The sequence below is a fragment of the Apostichopus japonicus genome, chromosome 14 (assembly GCF_037975245.1).
Source record: "Apostichopus japonicus isolate 1M-3 chromosome 14, ASM3797524v1, whole genome shotgun sequence".
Classification (NCBI taxonomy): domain Eukaryota; kingdom Metazoa; phylum Echinodermata; class Holothuroidea; order Aspidochirotida; family Stichopodidae; genus Apostichopus; species Apostichopus japonicus.
The window spans coordinates 17,187,022-17,202,702 of record NC_092574.1 but is presented as its reverse complement, the minus strand read 5'-3'; the positions used below and the strand labels follow the sequence as shown (position 1 = coordinate 17,202,702).

Below are 15,681 nucleotides of genomic sequence, written 5' to 3'. Positions count from 1 at the left end.
CCTCGAAATTGTTAATATTAACGTCCTTAAATTGCTATACGCACTAGCATTTACCAGAATTTATTTTCGTCTTCCATAGTAATATACAAGGCGTTACATTTTATGTCGAGCGCGTGCACTGTACAGCGATGACCTGCGCACCGGCAACTCTTTACGCGTATACCTCCCTTTCACTTTTATATACTGTACACAATACTTGTGCATATGATTACCGCATGCATAGATCGGCGCGCGTAATTTTTTTTCCTAGGAGGGTTAGGGGTAATTATCATATAAAGGCGTATCCAAACCCTCGCGCTTGCGTGTTACTCGTATAAAGTTTATAGCTAGTAGTAGTAGTCGTACATACAGTGTGTGCGACGCGATTCACGTTTTGCACACATATATACGTATATGCGTTCGTGCAACAATGGAGACCTGTTCGACTGACAATCCTTGCGCCAATCTTCAGCTGGAATCTCGCCCTAGATGTAAAGTTACTCGATACAATTGCATTTACTTAAGTAATTCTCTCACCCAGATTTTAGACACAATGTACGGATTTCATCTGTCGTCATCATTGTGCGCGACTGACATTAATTTAATGATTTGGTTAATGTTAATCTGCTAGCCTACATTACATGTATTTCTAGCTTCACGGTAAACTTTAATGTTACGGTAAAGTGTAACATGTACATGGTACTAATATAGTAGGCCTACATACAAACTTAAGCCTGCTTTTATGAACTATCAGTCATTCGGTACTTTATCTGCTTTGCATCATTGTTTAATTGTACAAATGAAAAATAATTATGTGATGATATATATTGAGGGTGACGATTTGATCGCGCTTTAATTTGTATTTCTTTCACTTATTTTCTTCAATTCTCACTTGGTAATCCATGGCCAAAAAGGCAAACTGCATTGTAAAACTGTACAGCGGAGATCTATTGCGTTGTACAACGTACATACTGCCCACGTACACCCGGCCCACACATGTGTATTACAACGAGCGATGAGTAACGAGTGTCTATGGGTAACACGCACGCGCTAGGGTTTGGATACGCCTATATATGATAATTACCCCTAACCCTCCTAGGAAAAAAAATTACGCGATCGGCGCAATGAGAGTGTGGAAGGCCGAAATGGTAATGTTTTATGTTGTTTACTTCTATGCTGTCTATTATAATATTTTTGACTCCTTCGATGTTGTTGTCTACTTTGATGTTGTTGTCTCCTTTGATGTTGTTATCTCCGTTCCATAGTAGCTTACCTGCATTCATAAGCAGAACTGGTTTCACTGATAACAAAATAGCACCGAATTTATACCATTTTTAGTTCCCCCTGTCTTGTCCGTTGTGACACTACGACAAACTGACGGGGATGTCATCAAAGTACATCTTAATGTCCAATAGGAAGCCGCCAATTGGGAAATATCAACTTGTCTTGACAATCGACAGGAGTGAATCCAATTCACTTGTTTGATTAGTCAAGTTTCATTAAAACTAACGAAAAACGAAGTGAATTCTTTTGAACTATTTGGTTTATGTGTTCGGATACATTATTCATATGATCTTTAGTAGGGTAAGTGCTCTCCCCCGCCAAAACCCCCATCCCCCCCCAACCCATTCATATCTTCTCTTCTAAACAATAGTAACAACTGACCTAACCAAAATCGGCACACACAAAGTCAATGAAATCAAAAAACAAAGACTTCCTTTGTAGACAATAGGGAACCTAGACAGGGCCAGGATAAGCTTGTGGGAGGCCTGATGCATTCAGCGAGGGAGCGTTCCATATAGTTTTCATATTTGTGCAGTGGCTCTGAGTCCAGTTTCAAATACCTTCGTAATTATGCGTCGGATATATATCACATGAATACCACACTTACATTAATTACAGTCTTTAAATAATAACCCGACTTGAAGGTGATAATTGGCTAAAATCGCTTACCTGAGACACCCAGTCGTTCATAACATTTTAAGGCAGTATAGTACTATAGTAATAGAGCAAGTGTAGAGTCAGTGAATCGGAATTGATAGATTGCAAGCACTTCGCGCAGGCCCCTGAAAATGCGAGCCGTAGCATGTGCTAGATTAATCCGGCACTGAACCTAGAACTGAGATGACTTGGTATTTGTCAGGATTTTCTTGTTTTCACTTTCCTTATGTCTATATATTTAAAGTTAAATTATTTTGCTTAATTATGCTGGTCATACTTGACAAAGGAAAATCAGAAAAGTAGGAAGTAATTTGGTTCATTTTCGTATTTGTTTATTATCCCAAAAATGGGTACTTCAGAAATATACAATATACAGATTAAATATTTCTTTATTCAAAGAGCTGAAGGCAGGTCACACCTCAAACATATACCAAAGTTATCGGACGGGGAAGTTCACTCTATGCCTCCACTGCAGAGTTAAAGTAGAGCTGTTTTTTTACTCATTTGCATCACATCAAGGGTGAGACAATGTGGTAAATCATTTTAATGCCTCAACTAACTTATAAAAGGGAGAAATGATTTTGTCCCTGTATTCTGTTTAATAATGACAAGAGTAAGTTACCATCTCCCCCAACCCCAAACACCCCTCATCTCCTGGTAGAATGCAGTACAAGACGTTAATCTGATCTAGCCCCAAAACCCAATCACGAGGTGCGTATGATGTAAAAAACACATTTACCCTGTATCAATGTCACTTTGCTGCCCTTTTGGTCAGAGGTTAGTGCTATAACTCCATTTGTTTGTGCTAATGTTAACAATTAACAGACAGCAAATACCATAGGATACGTTAGCAAAACTTAATCTTTATATCCACTGTCAACACAAAACCCCAAAAAAGGTTCATTAAAAAGGTTCACAAAAGTTAGAGATAAATATCAGAAATATTAAAACAACCACAGAGGTTGGCATTGAAACTTCCCTGAAATGAATACTGGCTCTTATCAAGTTTAATATGAATAATCAAAATATCTGCCTCAAAAGAGAACAGATTAATATTTAAAATAACAGCTCACCCCTCAGAAGTTTGTTGATGACAAAGTTAACAGCACATATCATTTATGAAATTACTACAGTCACTGGGTAAGGATATACAGCTTTCGTGTAAAATCTTGTTTCATCCAAGTATCCGAATAGCATTACTACGACATGACAGCGAGCCTTCGCAGAAACTCACAGACATCAAAACTTGGAGAACCATTTCAAATGTGAAAACTCACTGTTAGCTCATACTTCTAGTCTCAAATTCCACGTGCTTCATATATGCCCCAAACCCATCCCCTTACCGGGCCACCCACACCCCCAACTGGTGTTACAGTTACCAGTGAAGAATGTCAACATCAGTTGGTCCGCTAAAACAAATAAAAATTTCAGCAAAACAAACTATTTTCCCTGCTGCCATCGTAAGACGATTTTCAACATTAATCAACATTAATTGTTCTTCACGTTTGATATGCACTATAAACGTCTGACATGTTCCCTTGTTTCGTTATTTTAATATTGGTACACATCTAGAACATACTGGCTATAAGTGTGTGTCACTTTAAGTTTTCAAAATTTTAATCTATTTTAGTTTTCCAAGATCATACAATATTTCACAACCAAGCTAGACTTCAAAAATTTCTGATGTATCAGACACCAAATGTTTGTTTCCAATTTCTTGGAGTTTGTCACTTCAATCTGTCCTGGTATTTAAGTTATCCGAACCTGAGGTAAAAGAGCTAGCTATTCGCATTTTTAATAAAACAATTCTATGACTCACATCTTTTTCATCTTCTTTAAACTTCAAGAAAGAGAGAGATACCCCCTGTGATTCATTAGCCGAAAGTGATCCACTTGTCATTATTTCTCAAACACTTCCACATTTTCATATGTCATAATCTTTCACAGTCTGCATGGACCAACCCCAGCAAATATAAAAAAATATCAAAGAAAACATAAATAAGTAGATAAGCAATCCAGGCGACGAAGGTCATTACAACATGGCCAATCTTGTCCAGCTCATTTTTTTCCCTTTTTCTTCTCCTTTCTGCTTTTTTTTGTTTTGTCTCCTTGCATTGTTTCATAAAATTTTAGCTACTTTCAACATTTTCAACTTGGTAATTTCCACGAAATCCCAACCACTACAAGAGATATAACACATGATCGTGCAACCCACTGTAGAAGTTCAGTGATAACGATAAAACAGTGAGCCGGTCACCTCAAATGTTGCAGAAGGAATGCGAACCTGTCCAGAATGAACCTGAGGAGACAGAACCATTACTTGAGAAGTTTATGGAGCCATTACACATTTCCTTATTTGCATTTATCCTTTCCATCATCTCCCTATGCATATATTGCCTCCACACATCTTGTGATTTCATTTCTCTGTGAGGTTCAATGAGGTATCTCCTAACCCATGTGTGGCTACATGCCATTGTATGCTGGTCCGCCTCCTGCCTCTGGGACTACCCAGTTGATATTCTGGCTGGGGTCTTTGATGTCACAGGTCTTACAATGGACACAGTTCTGTGCATTAATCTGCAACCTCTGACCATCACCTGTTTCCATTGGTACATATTCATAGACACCTGAAAAAAGATTAAACAATATATTTATGTTCATCGATATCTTCAATTAATTTCTACTTTATCACTCACTTATACGACCAGGGCCATTGACAGCCACATCAGACCCCAGGGACAAATTATGCTGCCGCGAACCCCTTCTTGAAGTTTACATTATTCCTTAAATATGTTATGAAAATGGGAATTCATTTAACTTCATCCAATATTCCCCGAGTCCCCTATTTCAGACAGAGCATTAGGGTAGATGAAAATTACATATAAAATTTACATTTAAGTAATTGGTATGCTTCAAATTGTCTATTTAGATTCTGAGATGTCGTGTCTTTTCTTGAATGTCCTGAGACTAAAAAATATATAATTATGGATATAAAATCGAAATTATTTCTGTTTTTCTTAGGGTATTCACACTTGATGATTTCCTATTGACTCACCAGCAGGACAGAAGCGCTGTTCAGGGCCGTCATATATGGCAAGATTTCTATTGACTGGGACGGAGTCGTCTCGGAGTGTCAGGTGAGCCGGTTGGTCGTGCTCATGGTTTGTGCCACTGAGTGCCACTGAACTTAACAGGTCAAAGGTCACTTCATTATCTGGCTTTGGATACTCTATCGGTGTGCATTCTGTGGCTGGTTTAAGGCTCTCAGAGTCTTTGTCTAAAATAAAAATAAATGCAATGAAAGAAAATGGATCATAATAATAACAATAATACATTTACTGGTAGTACATAGCTAGATACTGTTTTATGTGATTTATTGGTTACATTTTCGAATAACCTACTGCCGGATCTGACTTTGGGGGGTGAGGGAGGGAGGGGGTGAGGGAGGGGGGTGATTGTTTCTTATAAGACGAAAAATCTGTGATATCTAACCTAACAGAATCCTGCTTTAATACAAATTATAACTTCCTTTTGGGATACAGTGAGCTGAGCATTCATATCACGTTTCATACACTCACATGAAGTTATTCTATAATCAAACCTTTACAGCGCTTTGTTAACATTTTGATTACAATCGTAACTGCAGCAAAGCTCAAACCAAGTTGTTCTGGTCTTCCATATCCATATATCAAAACGCATTTGATTTTTAACATCTGCCATTGTAATACATGTGGGGGATTATCATGGACTTACGCTTAGGAGCCAATGTCCACGGTTCTTTGCCTCGTCCGAACACATAGAATAAACCGGTGTACATGATACCGCCATAGAGACCGAGGGGACTGTGGAATGAAGGACGAACGTTACGGACGGACTGGAGTTCCTTCCAGACCCAGCTGCTTCTTAATCTCTCCTCGTACTCACTGACGAGAAGACCTGAGGCGAATGCAAGAAAATCAGAATGTTACATGAATACATGCCAAAAGAGAAAAGGAGCAATTGACGGTGATGAGGTACAAAGAGTTCTAAATATGCAGAAAAAGATTGGGATGGGAGATTTCTTTGTGGGACAAGAATGGGGGGGGGGGAGAGGGGGGCAAAACCATCCATCCTATCCTGGTTGGCATTATTGTCTAAACAAAATCTTCAGAGACAATTAAGGAAGAAGCAAACTCTTCAATTCACAGGGAACCTGTAACACAATGGATTTCTTCAAATACAAAACATATCCCTTTATCTATGGGGTACAGCGTCATACCTCTGTCTGTTTAGAGCAGGTTTAGCAATAAAACAACAAATTCCCAAATAGCATCGGATAATTACAGAACTAGCCACACATTCTCAATATCAAGTGTGCTGGTTTCATTGTGAAATCTGCTATAAGTGTGAAAATATGTTGAAGGCACAGTGGGTCCACATAACTGATCAAACCGTTTTTAATGGAAGAATTAATCCACCAGGATTTTTTTTTATTTGTCTCACCTGTATCAGGTTTTGGTTCTTCAGCAGTCAGTTTATCAAAGATTGCTTCTGCAGCCACAATACCACTCTTCATTGCTGTGTGGGTACCTTTAATCTTTGGGACATTCATGAATCCAGGACTGCACCCTACCAGAACACCACCAGGAAATGCCAACTTGGGTACCGACTGAAATAAACCGACGATTAGTTAATTCCATAAATACCCATCTTGAAAGATATGTCTTTATGCTTTTCTAGAATTGAAACAGTATGACCAAAAACACACATAAAATTGGATGATACCCAACACCATTTAGCAAAATAACCAGAAAGCCAATAGGCTTTATGATTGTCCAGTCATATTTTGTACGAGAGCAGTCCAATAGTAAAACTGCACAAGATGTTTTCTAGCTTTTGTTGATGTTGACTTCCAGTGCTCAGCAAAGTATTTACACTAATTTTGACCTACATATCAGGTATGACTTTCAATCATGGTTTTATTTTCGGACTTCACCCGGTTACAGGATTCTCAGACCTTGACCTAGTTTGACCTCAAATAGCTACAATGGATCAACATACCAAGCATGAAGTTCAACCATCCTTTGCATGTTACTGTGTTGCCAAAGTGTAACATACATATGTGCCACACATATACACATCATCACCAATAAAAAGATTCCCTTATGGCTAGGATTAAATGAAAACAAAAATAAACTGAAGCTATTCAGTTTGTAATTCACTTCCAAATTTCTACTGTATCTTATCAGCTTCCTATGCACCTCAAACACATACAGTAGATTGGCCATGGTGGTAAGAGAACCACACATAGCAAGACCTTGTTTGTAAAGCCTCATCATTAAGTGAATCACCAACCAGACTACTACATTCCTCCACTGCCCACCTACCCCCTCCCCTGCATCCCACCACTACATACGTCACACACAAAGACAAAGATCTCACCTGGAAGCCCCCTTCATTAAGTGCCCTGGCACCGTATGCTACTCTCTTGCCTCCTTCAAAGGTAGGTCTGATGGATGGATGTGTCTTGAATCTTTGGAATTCTCTGAAGGGGCTGAGGTAAGGGTTAGTATAATCCAAGCCAATCACAAAGCCCACAGCCACTAGCGGGGAACCCTCGTTGAGGTGATAGAGAAAGGAACCTCCATAGGTGTGTCTGTCCTGTAGATGAAATGGAAATCAACGATTCATTTTATGAGCGACGTTAGTTCCAGAGTCTTACCATCATGCTTACTAGAGATAATGAGAGTTACTTCTAATCTCATAGGAGAAAAATAAATTCTCAAAAATCTTTCTCCAAAGTTCTCAAATATAAAACATCCTACTGTACTGCCAATAGTATAGTTCTCAGGGTGTTTTCGGAAACAAAATTGGTTGATTGAGTGTTGTTACAACATCTAAACCAGTGGTTCTCAAGCTTTTTTAGACGACTGCCCCCTTCAACCATCTTGAACTGTCCCAATGCCCCCCTCCCCCTACCGCCTCCCCTCGACCTACCGTTCATAGTCGGCCACTCAAGCGAGCAATCAGATCGTCCGAATATATACACATAGGAATTAAAAAGTAGCCTACATTCCCTACAAGATGATGAATTTTTTCTCAACAGTAGTTATTTTTTTGGCTCCCAGACCCCCTGGATGCCTTACTGTGCCCTAAATCACTGCAGTGTTGAGTCGTCATCGTCAGGTCCCCCAAATCAGTGCCAATGCCCCCCTACCCCCCTTGTATCCTGTAGTGCCCCCTGAGACTTCCCAACGCCCCCAGGGGGGCGGCGGGGACCACTTTGAGAACCACTGATCTAAACAATCAGCTATCACTGAATTTGAAAGAACATTCGCTTCTAAGGTGATTTGCAACCCTCACATTTACAGTTCATATACATTATTACACCTTGTATTCAATGTTACAATTTGCAGTCACCGCTGCAATTCTCTCGCAGTATTTAGAAAATATGCATCTCACAAAATTGGATGGCTTTGGAAAGGTTTGTTCTTTCTTGTATTATTCGTTTCAATAATATGATACCTAGTCAATTCTACTATTCGTCGTTGTTGAACCTGCAAATTTACTTTCACCGAAACAGACGCTTCTTCACTGCAACTAATGGAAGACCCAGATAAAGCCAGTTTGACTAAAATCTTTAAGAAAAAGACAGTTTATGAGTCGAATGGAGTCTTACCAGTGGCCAACCAACTGTATGCTCAACCATTCCTGGATTATGTTTTGATTCTTCTACTTCCCACACCTAAAAATAAAGAAGTGAAAAGAAGAAAAAAAAGTAAGATACAAGTCAGTCTTGTTTTGCAACATATTGACCTTAACATTTATGTTGCATTATTGCCAAAACACTTACTTAAAATACTTGATAGAAAATGTACCAACTCTTGAAAACAATGATTGAAAATTAAACGAGGGCCTCCACCAGTTTCATTGGCTTAGCCTACTTGGCACATAAAATCTAGTGCAGAAGCTATAACACTTGACACAATTGTTAATGACCTAATTACATTTAATTATGAACCCAAAAATTAAAGATATGCTAGATGAATTCCAATGAGAACTGGAAAGTGGTTATTCAATTTCAGTCATAATAATAATAATCATAATTAGATTAATAATTAACATAGAACTTACACCAGAATTTTTAGAAATATTGAAAAAACAAATATATTAAGCAAACAATTTTTAACCGTAGATCTGAAGACATGATGAGCAGCTAATACCTCTTTAATACCAATTCCATAGGTCTGTGGCGAACAGTTCTCCCTGAGGTTAAAATTATTGTATAGTTGTTTTGCCAGGTGACCATGGCAACCTTCTCCAAAGACTGTAACTTTTGCATGAAGTTCCATTCCTCTTTCAAAAGTCCCCTAAAATGAAAAAAAAAGATATATATATATATTAAAATAAATAAATACATAAAAATTCAAAAAGTTTGCATTCTCAATCTAAGAAAGGCAACAGAATAAGTACCATACAGTCAGAAAACAGAAGCAGTAGGTTCATGCGGTGAAGACGGCTACACACTCCCCTCAACAACCACGACCTTGCTCACCTCGAAACGTCAAAAACTAAATTTTCAATAGTCATTAAGATTTGAAGACCCACAACCCTACAGATAACCCACTAACAATGGAAGACTGACAAGCACACACAAGAACTGATTCCTGTCAATGGCGGGGTCTGTTTTCTCCACGAGCAAGATTCCTTGTCTGTGAAAGGTTTCATCTGTTAAAAAACCGGGTAGTTTCAGACGTTAACAGCCACAGACTGACAACCGGTAGTTGAGAAGATGATAAATGTTGAGTTTTAAAACTGGTAAATTCTCAATGTTTGGTAGTCTTTAGCACAAACAACCCGCCTGATTATCCATGACTTTCCATTTGACTATGGTTGAGTCTCAGTCGAGGGGTGTTCAGCCTGGCTGTCAGGTCTGCGGCCAACTTTACAGTCTTGAATGCGGCTACCTTGTGTTGGATGCAGCTTCCTTGTCCTGGACGCGGCTACATTCTCCTGGACTTGGCTACATTGTCCTGGACGTGGCTACATTCTCCTGGATGTGGCTAAATTGTCCTGGATGCAGCTCACTTGAAATGTGTTAACATTTTGAGATCAGTTGCAGGCTACTTTGAATGGAAGTTGACTTTTACTTTAATAGTATGGTACTCTCCAAACTACCAAATCTTGAAGATCTACAAAACACATGCTTTAAAACATTCCCTCTCATGGTTAGTAGTAGAACTGAATGTGAAAGAGACAAAGTATAATTGGCTTACTTTCGTCCATTTTTTTTTTTACCAGGATGCATTGTATCTGTTTCTCTTCCAACAAATTGACCCCATGACTATCCCTGTAAGTACCTCATACATGGGACTCACCTTAGGGGAACCATCTTTGGCTATACCAACATCAGTGGTGGCTATACCCTTCACGCTACCATCCTCATGATATAGGACCTGAAAATATGCATCAAGAGATACGTGAAAAGAATTGTTCTTTGCAAGGTGATAACAGAAGATACTTTAAGACTTTCAAGTCAAGACACATCTCTCCAGTTTAAAAAAATTAATTCAAATCTGAGCATCACTGCTCTAGCTCAACTGCTTATGTCAACAGTATTTCACAAACCTTTGTAAATATTTACTTGATAAGTTTGTAGATTCATTTACCACAGACACTGATTTTATGGAAACCTCACTTGATTGCTCTTATGTACCATTTAATATCTATTTTACATAAACACCTCACACACTGTATAAAAATGAGACCATTAACCAAGTTTTATTAATGGTAAATAGCAGACAATGTCTGAAAACAAACTTATCAGATCACGACCAAGTTGTGTGTATACACAATGATATTGAATTACAAAGATCAGTATTCCTGCAAAACAAACACTATCTTTATTTATAGCTTAAGTGTACAGAACCCTTAATTATCAGATGTTCATCAAAGGATAAACAACTACTTTATTAACAGACAACATGTACCTCATGAAATAATCACTACTGTGTCACCGCTGCACAGTCTAAGCTATTAAGCAGCAATGAAATTCCCTAACACCTCAGATAACATGTTTCAGCATCCAACAGCAGTAAATATGATATTAATATCTTTATAATGAAGCAATATTTATAACACCCATTTCTGATATATATAACTTTAGTCACAGATGGAAAAGGTAAGTTGAAGAACTCTTCAACAAACATAGAAAATGATTCTGTTTCGTACTTCAACATGTAAAGAAGAGAAAATCTACCTCACTAGCAGGATACCCTGGATAAATTTCAACACCCAGTTCTTCTGCCTGCTCTCCTAACCATTTCACGACATTTCCAAGCCTGACCACATAGTTGCCGTGGTTGTACATAGGAAGACCTGTACGGTTAGAGGATACCAAACGTTTAGCGATGTACTCTGCAGAAATACTTCTAGTGATCTCAAAACTATGGCAGATCTATTGAGAATCTATCGTAAAGATTTTACAAAATACAAAGCATACGGAAGTGAAAAAATAAATAATGAAATAATGAAATGTAATCTTAAATATAAATTCAAAGCAAGGCAAAATGTATTTGGGAGGATGTGGGGGGGGGGGGGGGGGGAGATAGCAAGGACTGAGATCAGAGTTGTCTGGGTCAACGAGAGGCGCTTTGGTTATAGGCACACAAAGAGGACTAGGTGAGGAGGAAGGCTTAGATGAGAGGATACTTGGTTAGGAAGGAGTGAAAGAGAAGAGCAATGGCTGGGCAGGAGGCGGATGGACGAGGGTGAACGGTTTCATATCAAAGCTTACCAGTTAAACAAATTGCTTTACCTTTAAACATAGGGATTGGTATTCGATATTTTTCTGTGAGCAATGCAAATTTATCTCCTTTGACTGGTGTCTTCAGTGGATGGTCCTTCTCCTTCCAGTCTGGAATCAGCTCATCTAAGGCATGTGTTTCTAAGCAAGCACCCGATAATGTGTGAGCCCCTGTAATGAGAAAAGTGAGAAGCATACTTTAAATCTTTCCTATTTTTGTCAGAGGTAATGATGGTCAGATGGGCCTTCCATGACTGATGTCAACTACACTAGCCATGAAAAAGTCAAGATAACTTTCCTTAATTTATACTTTCCCTTCTGTAGGCTTTCAAACTACATCTTGTCGGGATAGAAGGTTAGAAAAGGATTTTCAGGATTGAGATTCTCAAGTTTTCTTATCCATGCAAAACCGATTGAAAAACAAATGACTCTCCTGTCTGCCTAAATAATAGGTACAAAAGTTGGTATCAAATTAGCACAATGATGTACTACCATAAAGGAAAGATAAGCCCACTTGAATTCTCATGAACATGATTGCTAGTACCAGCAATTTCCCACCATTGTTTGTGAAGAGTACACTAAGAACTCTTGATACATAAGGGTAATCTACCTTGAAAGGACAAGTTGATGTCTTTCATTTCATTTACTCTTGTTTTAAACATCTAGTAGCATTTTTCATTCTTTTTTTTGTACTCTTTGATTTGTTTTATTTTTGTGTGGTAAAATCCTATGAGGACTGTCAGCCTCACTCAGCCTGGTTCACGAGATTTCCAATCTTGCTTCTTTATTCCTGAGCTTTTCATTTCTTTCCTAAGGAGTCTGTCCTTTTTAAATTGAACACATATAATCAGATTGAATGTATTGCTACAAGAGAAGACTAAAGAAAAGATAAATATCTTTTACATTTGCAATACAATGGATAAAATACACTGCCACCAACCTAGCTCTGAGGCTTTTTCCACCACACAAACTCTCAATTCTGTACCCTTCTCCTCTGCAAGCTGTTTTAATTTTATGGCTGTAGAAAGACCTGCAGGACCTGCTCCCACAATGACCACGTCTGCTTCATCCCCGTACCTCTCCATGTCGACTTCTGAAAAAGAAGAAGGTATGAATAATATTTTCAAAATGAAATAGACGGCCAAGATCGGATTAATATGCGACGTGAAAGTAAGGAAAACTGATGAAGTAAACGTGTATGAAAAGATAGTTGTGCAGCAAAGTGGATACTATGTAGGTCAATACTGATTTGTTTGCATTTGAATCTATGAAAGACAGCATGCTACACATGAACTATAAAGTTATTTGTAGTTAGCTTGCTATACCTTTCATTCCAACCGTAATGAACAGTGATCATATAATTCTTTACAAACCATTCCATCTTTGATCATTCTCCCTTGGAACTATGGTGTAATGTGTAGTTATTTTAGGTGGGCCTGCAGAAGCCTCAGAACTGTAGGGTCTTGGACAGGTTACAGAAGCAACCCTGTGCAGCTGAGCTGATGGTAGAGAGGAGAAAACAATCACATAAAAAATATGTTGATGCTGTAGATTACCGCAAAAATATGTTAAGTGATTCAGAGAGTTGTTATAGTAGGAATAACTAGACGGTAGTGCAATGATTGGTTAACCTACTGATGAAAAGACAGCCAGCCAGATGCCCAGTCATGTGGTTAAATTGTCACTGACAACAAAACCCTTCAACATGTCTGCAGTATTGTTCTGAATCGAAAATGATTAATAATAATCACGTTTAGGGCAAAAGTGGTTGACTTTATCCATAGACCTACCTAACCTGTTAGATCTGCAAAAGGCTACTGAGTCTTTAGTTACGCCAAGGTAGCAATTGACCTATATACCTAGGCTATAGTTTGAAAAGCTCCAGTAATTTGATAGACCCTAGCAATTGATTGGTCATGGAGCAAATAGTCATGTATCGTTGCTCACCATGCAGCAAGAAGAATGATGACTAATAGTTATACTGATTAATAAGTCTAACAAATTAGTTCTAGCCTACAGTATGTAACTTGTAACAAACATGCATACTTCCTTCTTCACCATCAAGGTTGTGAATGAAATATTGTTCAAAGTGGCTATTCTTACGACTGTTCGTAAGAATAATTTCCGATTACGCATGCGCAGTTGCTACTTTTATGACAGGAGTACTATTTTTTACGACCAGGAGTAACAATAATTTCCGGTTAGGGATAGTGTTAGGGTTAGGATTGGGGTTTAGGGTTAAAGTTAGGGTTACCCCTAGTACATGCGCAGTTGCTTTATTTACTTTACTGCGCTTGAATTCGCCTTTGTCGTAAGAATAGTTTATAAATAATTGTTACTACTAGTCGTAAGAATAGCCACGGCCAATATTGTTTTCTTCCCCTTGCTACCAGACAGTACAGTGACTGACACAGAAAAAATATGACTGGCGAATAGGTCTGCGGTCTTACAAACAATATCTCTGACAAGTTAATGTGGCTTCTCAAACTAAATTTGACTATCCTTAGCCAGTACATAAGAAAACCTACAGCTTAGCCTAACCTAACTGTACGTTGGCCTAATTGTCAATTAGGCTGTGATACGTCGATTAAGTTATGAATTCAACCATACAATAATGCTCATAGATGCAGTAAACCGATACGATCTGCAATTTTCACTGATAAATTAACACTTAAACAATAAACAAATAGAAATGGATTGGAATTACTTACCGAGCCTCAGGACTTTTCGCAAATGCAAAGACATTATTGCTTGTTTACAATCTCTCTTGCAGAACTAGCTAATGTAGCGCAATACGTATATTACCTAACTCTACCTTGTGTAACATCAAACAGATTTCTTAAGCAGTTAAGGTATAGCGCCATCCCTTTTGTTGAAGGTGCTCTTCACGGGAAAAGTCATGAGGAATTGGTAATGCCCGTCTGTTTCTATAAATAGCTGACTAATATTCGAGAAATATCATTTTCGCAAGAACGTTTGCGACAAACCATTGACAACTAGTCAAAATCCGTCATGTTTCTTTCTTTTTAGGAGCCTAAACAAGAACATTTGCTAACATTTACCAAAACTATTTTTATGGATGTTCTGTTCATTCAACAGTTCAAGTTCTTGAAGACTCTCCAAGTTTAGATTTAATTGGATGACCCATTGCCAGGGAAAATATTTTACGGATGGCAGCAAAATGGTTTGAAGTTTGGGCATGTGTGATTACTTTCTTACTCCCTAGAACTTTTGAAGCTTGTTTCGTTACACAACTAGTTGAGGGCGATCACCTTTTTTTTATGAAATAATCATTGGAATTGAAAGGGGGAGGCGTGGTAAACCTAGGTGATAGTCTCCATCCAACAATTTTGCATGGTTACCGTTTCCAAATTCAGAATCTGTTCAATGTATCGGAAACATCGCTGACATGTGAAGACTGTATTGTTCAGTCCTGAAATCATGAAAACCTTGCCGTGATTGAACACAACGATTGGCAATAAACTTATTAACGCCAAAACACTGAAAGTTTTGTAATTAGTTTTGGTCAGTTTATAGGGTACAGTTGTATTAGCATTTTGTGTGTGTCACTATCTACGCTTAAATACTATTGACAAGTAGTTTCGTCGCCGGCGGAAGCATCGCTTGTATTTATGATTTGGAGATTTGGATATGATGTATGTTCATATTTTTGTCTTCAAACAACTAGGTTATAGTCATTCCTTACTGCCATTGTGATGAACTAAAACCTGTAGTGAATAGACCTCTTCGACCTATCATGATCTCTCAGATCTGACCTATTATGTGTTAAATGTGCACTGGACTCGTGAATAATCCAGTCAGATGGCAGATGTGCAATGGTGTGGGTGCGGGTGGGGGGGGGGGCTATCTCGATCCCACAGTTCAATATGTATGACCTCTATTCGGACTTTAATTATTTGATCGGTGAAAACGACTTATAGAGGCATGAAAGATTCCTATAGTCATGATCGTGAACC

General features: G+C 38.3%; 1 protein-coding gene across 2 annotated transcripts; it reads right to left on the bottom strand.

Annotated features, from left to right (window-relative positions):
- Positions 1–2,260: 2,260 nt before the first annotated feature.
- On the bottom strand, positions 2,261–14,568 carry LOC139979735 (electron transfer flavoprotein-ubiquinone oxidoreductase, mitochondrial-like). Of its 2 annotated transcripts, XM_071990801.1 has the most exons (13): positions 14,416–14,568; positions 13,078–13,203; positions 12,645–12,797; positions 11,717–11,875; positions 11,159–11,277; positions 10,278–10,355; positions 9,123–9,269; positions 8,579–8,644; positions 7,342–7,560; positions 6,403–6,568; positions 5,674–5,856; positions 4,976–5,197; positions 2,261–4,547 (listed from the first exon to the last, which is right to left on the bottom strand). In XM_071990801.1, exons 1-13 carry the CDS (start codon positions 14,447–14,449, stop codon positions 4,384–4,386), a joined length of 1,836 nt encoding a protein of 611 aa, XP_071846902.1. In that variant the 5' UTR covers positions 14,450–14,568; the 3' UTR covers positions 2,261–4,383. The 2 variants fall into 2 exon arrangements, with proteins under 2 accessions (XP_071846902.1, XP_071846903.1); XM_071990802.1 differs by lacking the exon at positions 14,416–14,568 and having other exon boundaries at positions 13,030–13,172.
- Between the last annotated feature and the right edge of the window lie 1,113 nt (positions 14,569–15,681).

Bases quoted from the DNA above. Each gene is read 5' to 3' on its own strand.
- LOC139979735 (XM_071990801.1), bottom strand. From the start codon at position 14,449: ATGTCTTTGCATTTGCGAAAAGTCCTGAGGCTCG. The intron at 11,278-11,716 runs GTAAAGCAATTT...CTAACCGTACAG, and splicing joins ACCAATCCCTATGTTTAAAG to GTCTTCCTATGTACAACCAC. The intron at 5,198-5,673 runs GTAAGTCCATGA...TTTTTATTTTAG, and splicing joins GTGGACATTGGCTCCTAAGC to ACAAAGACTCTGAGAGCCTT.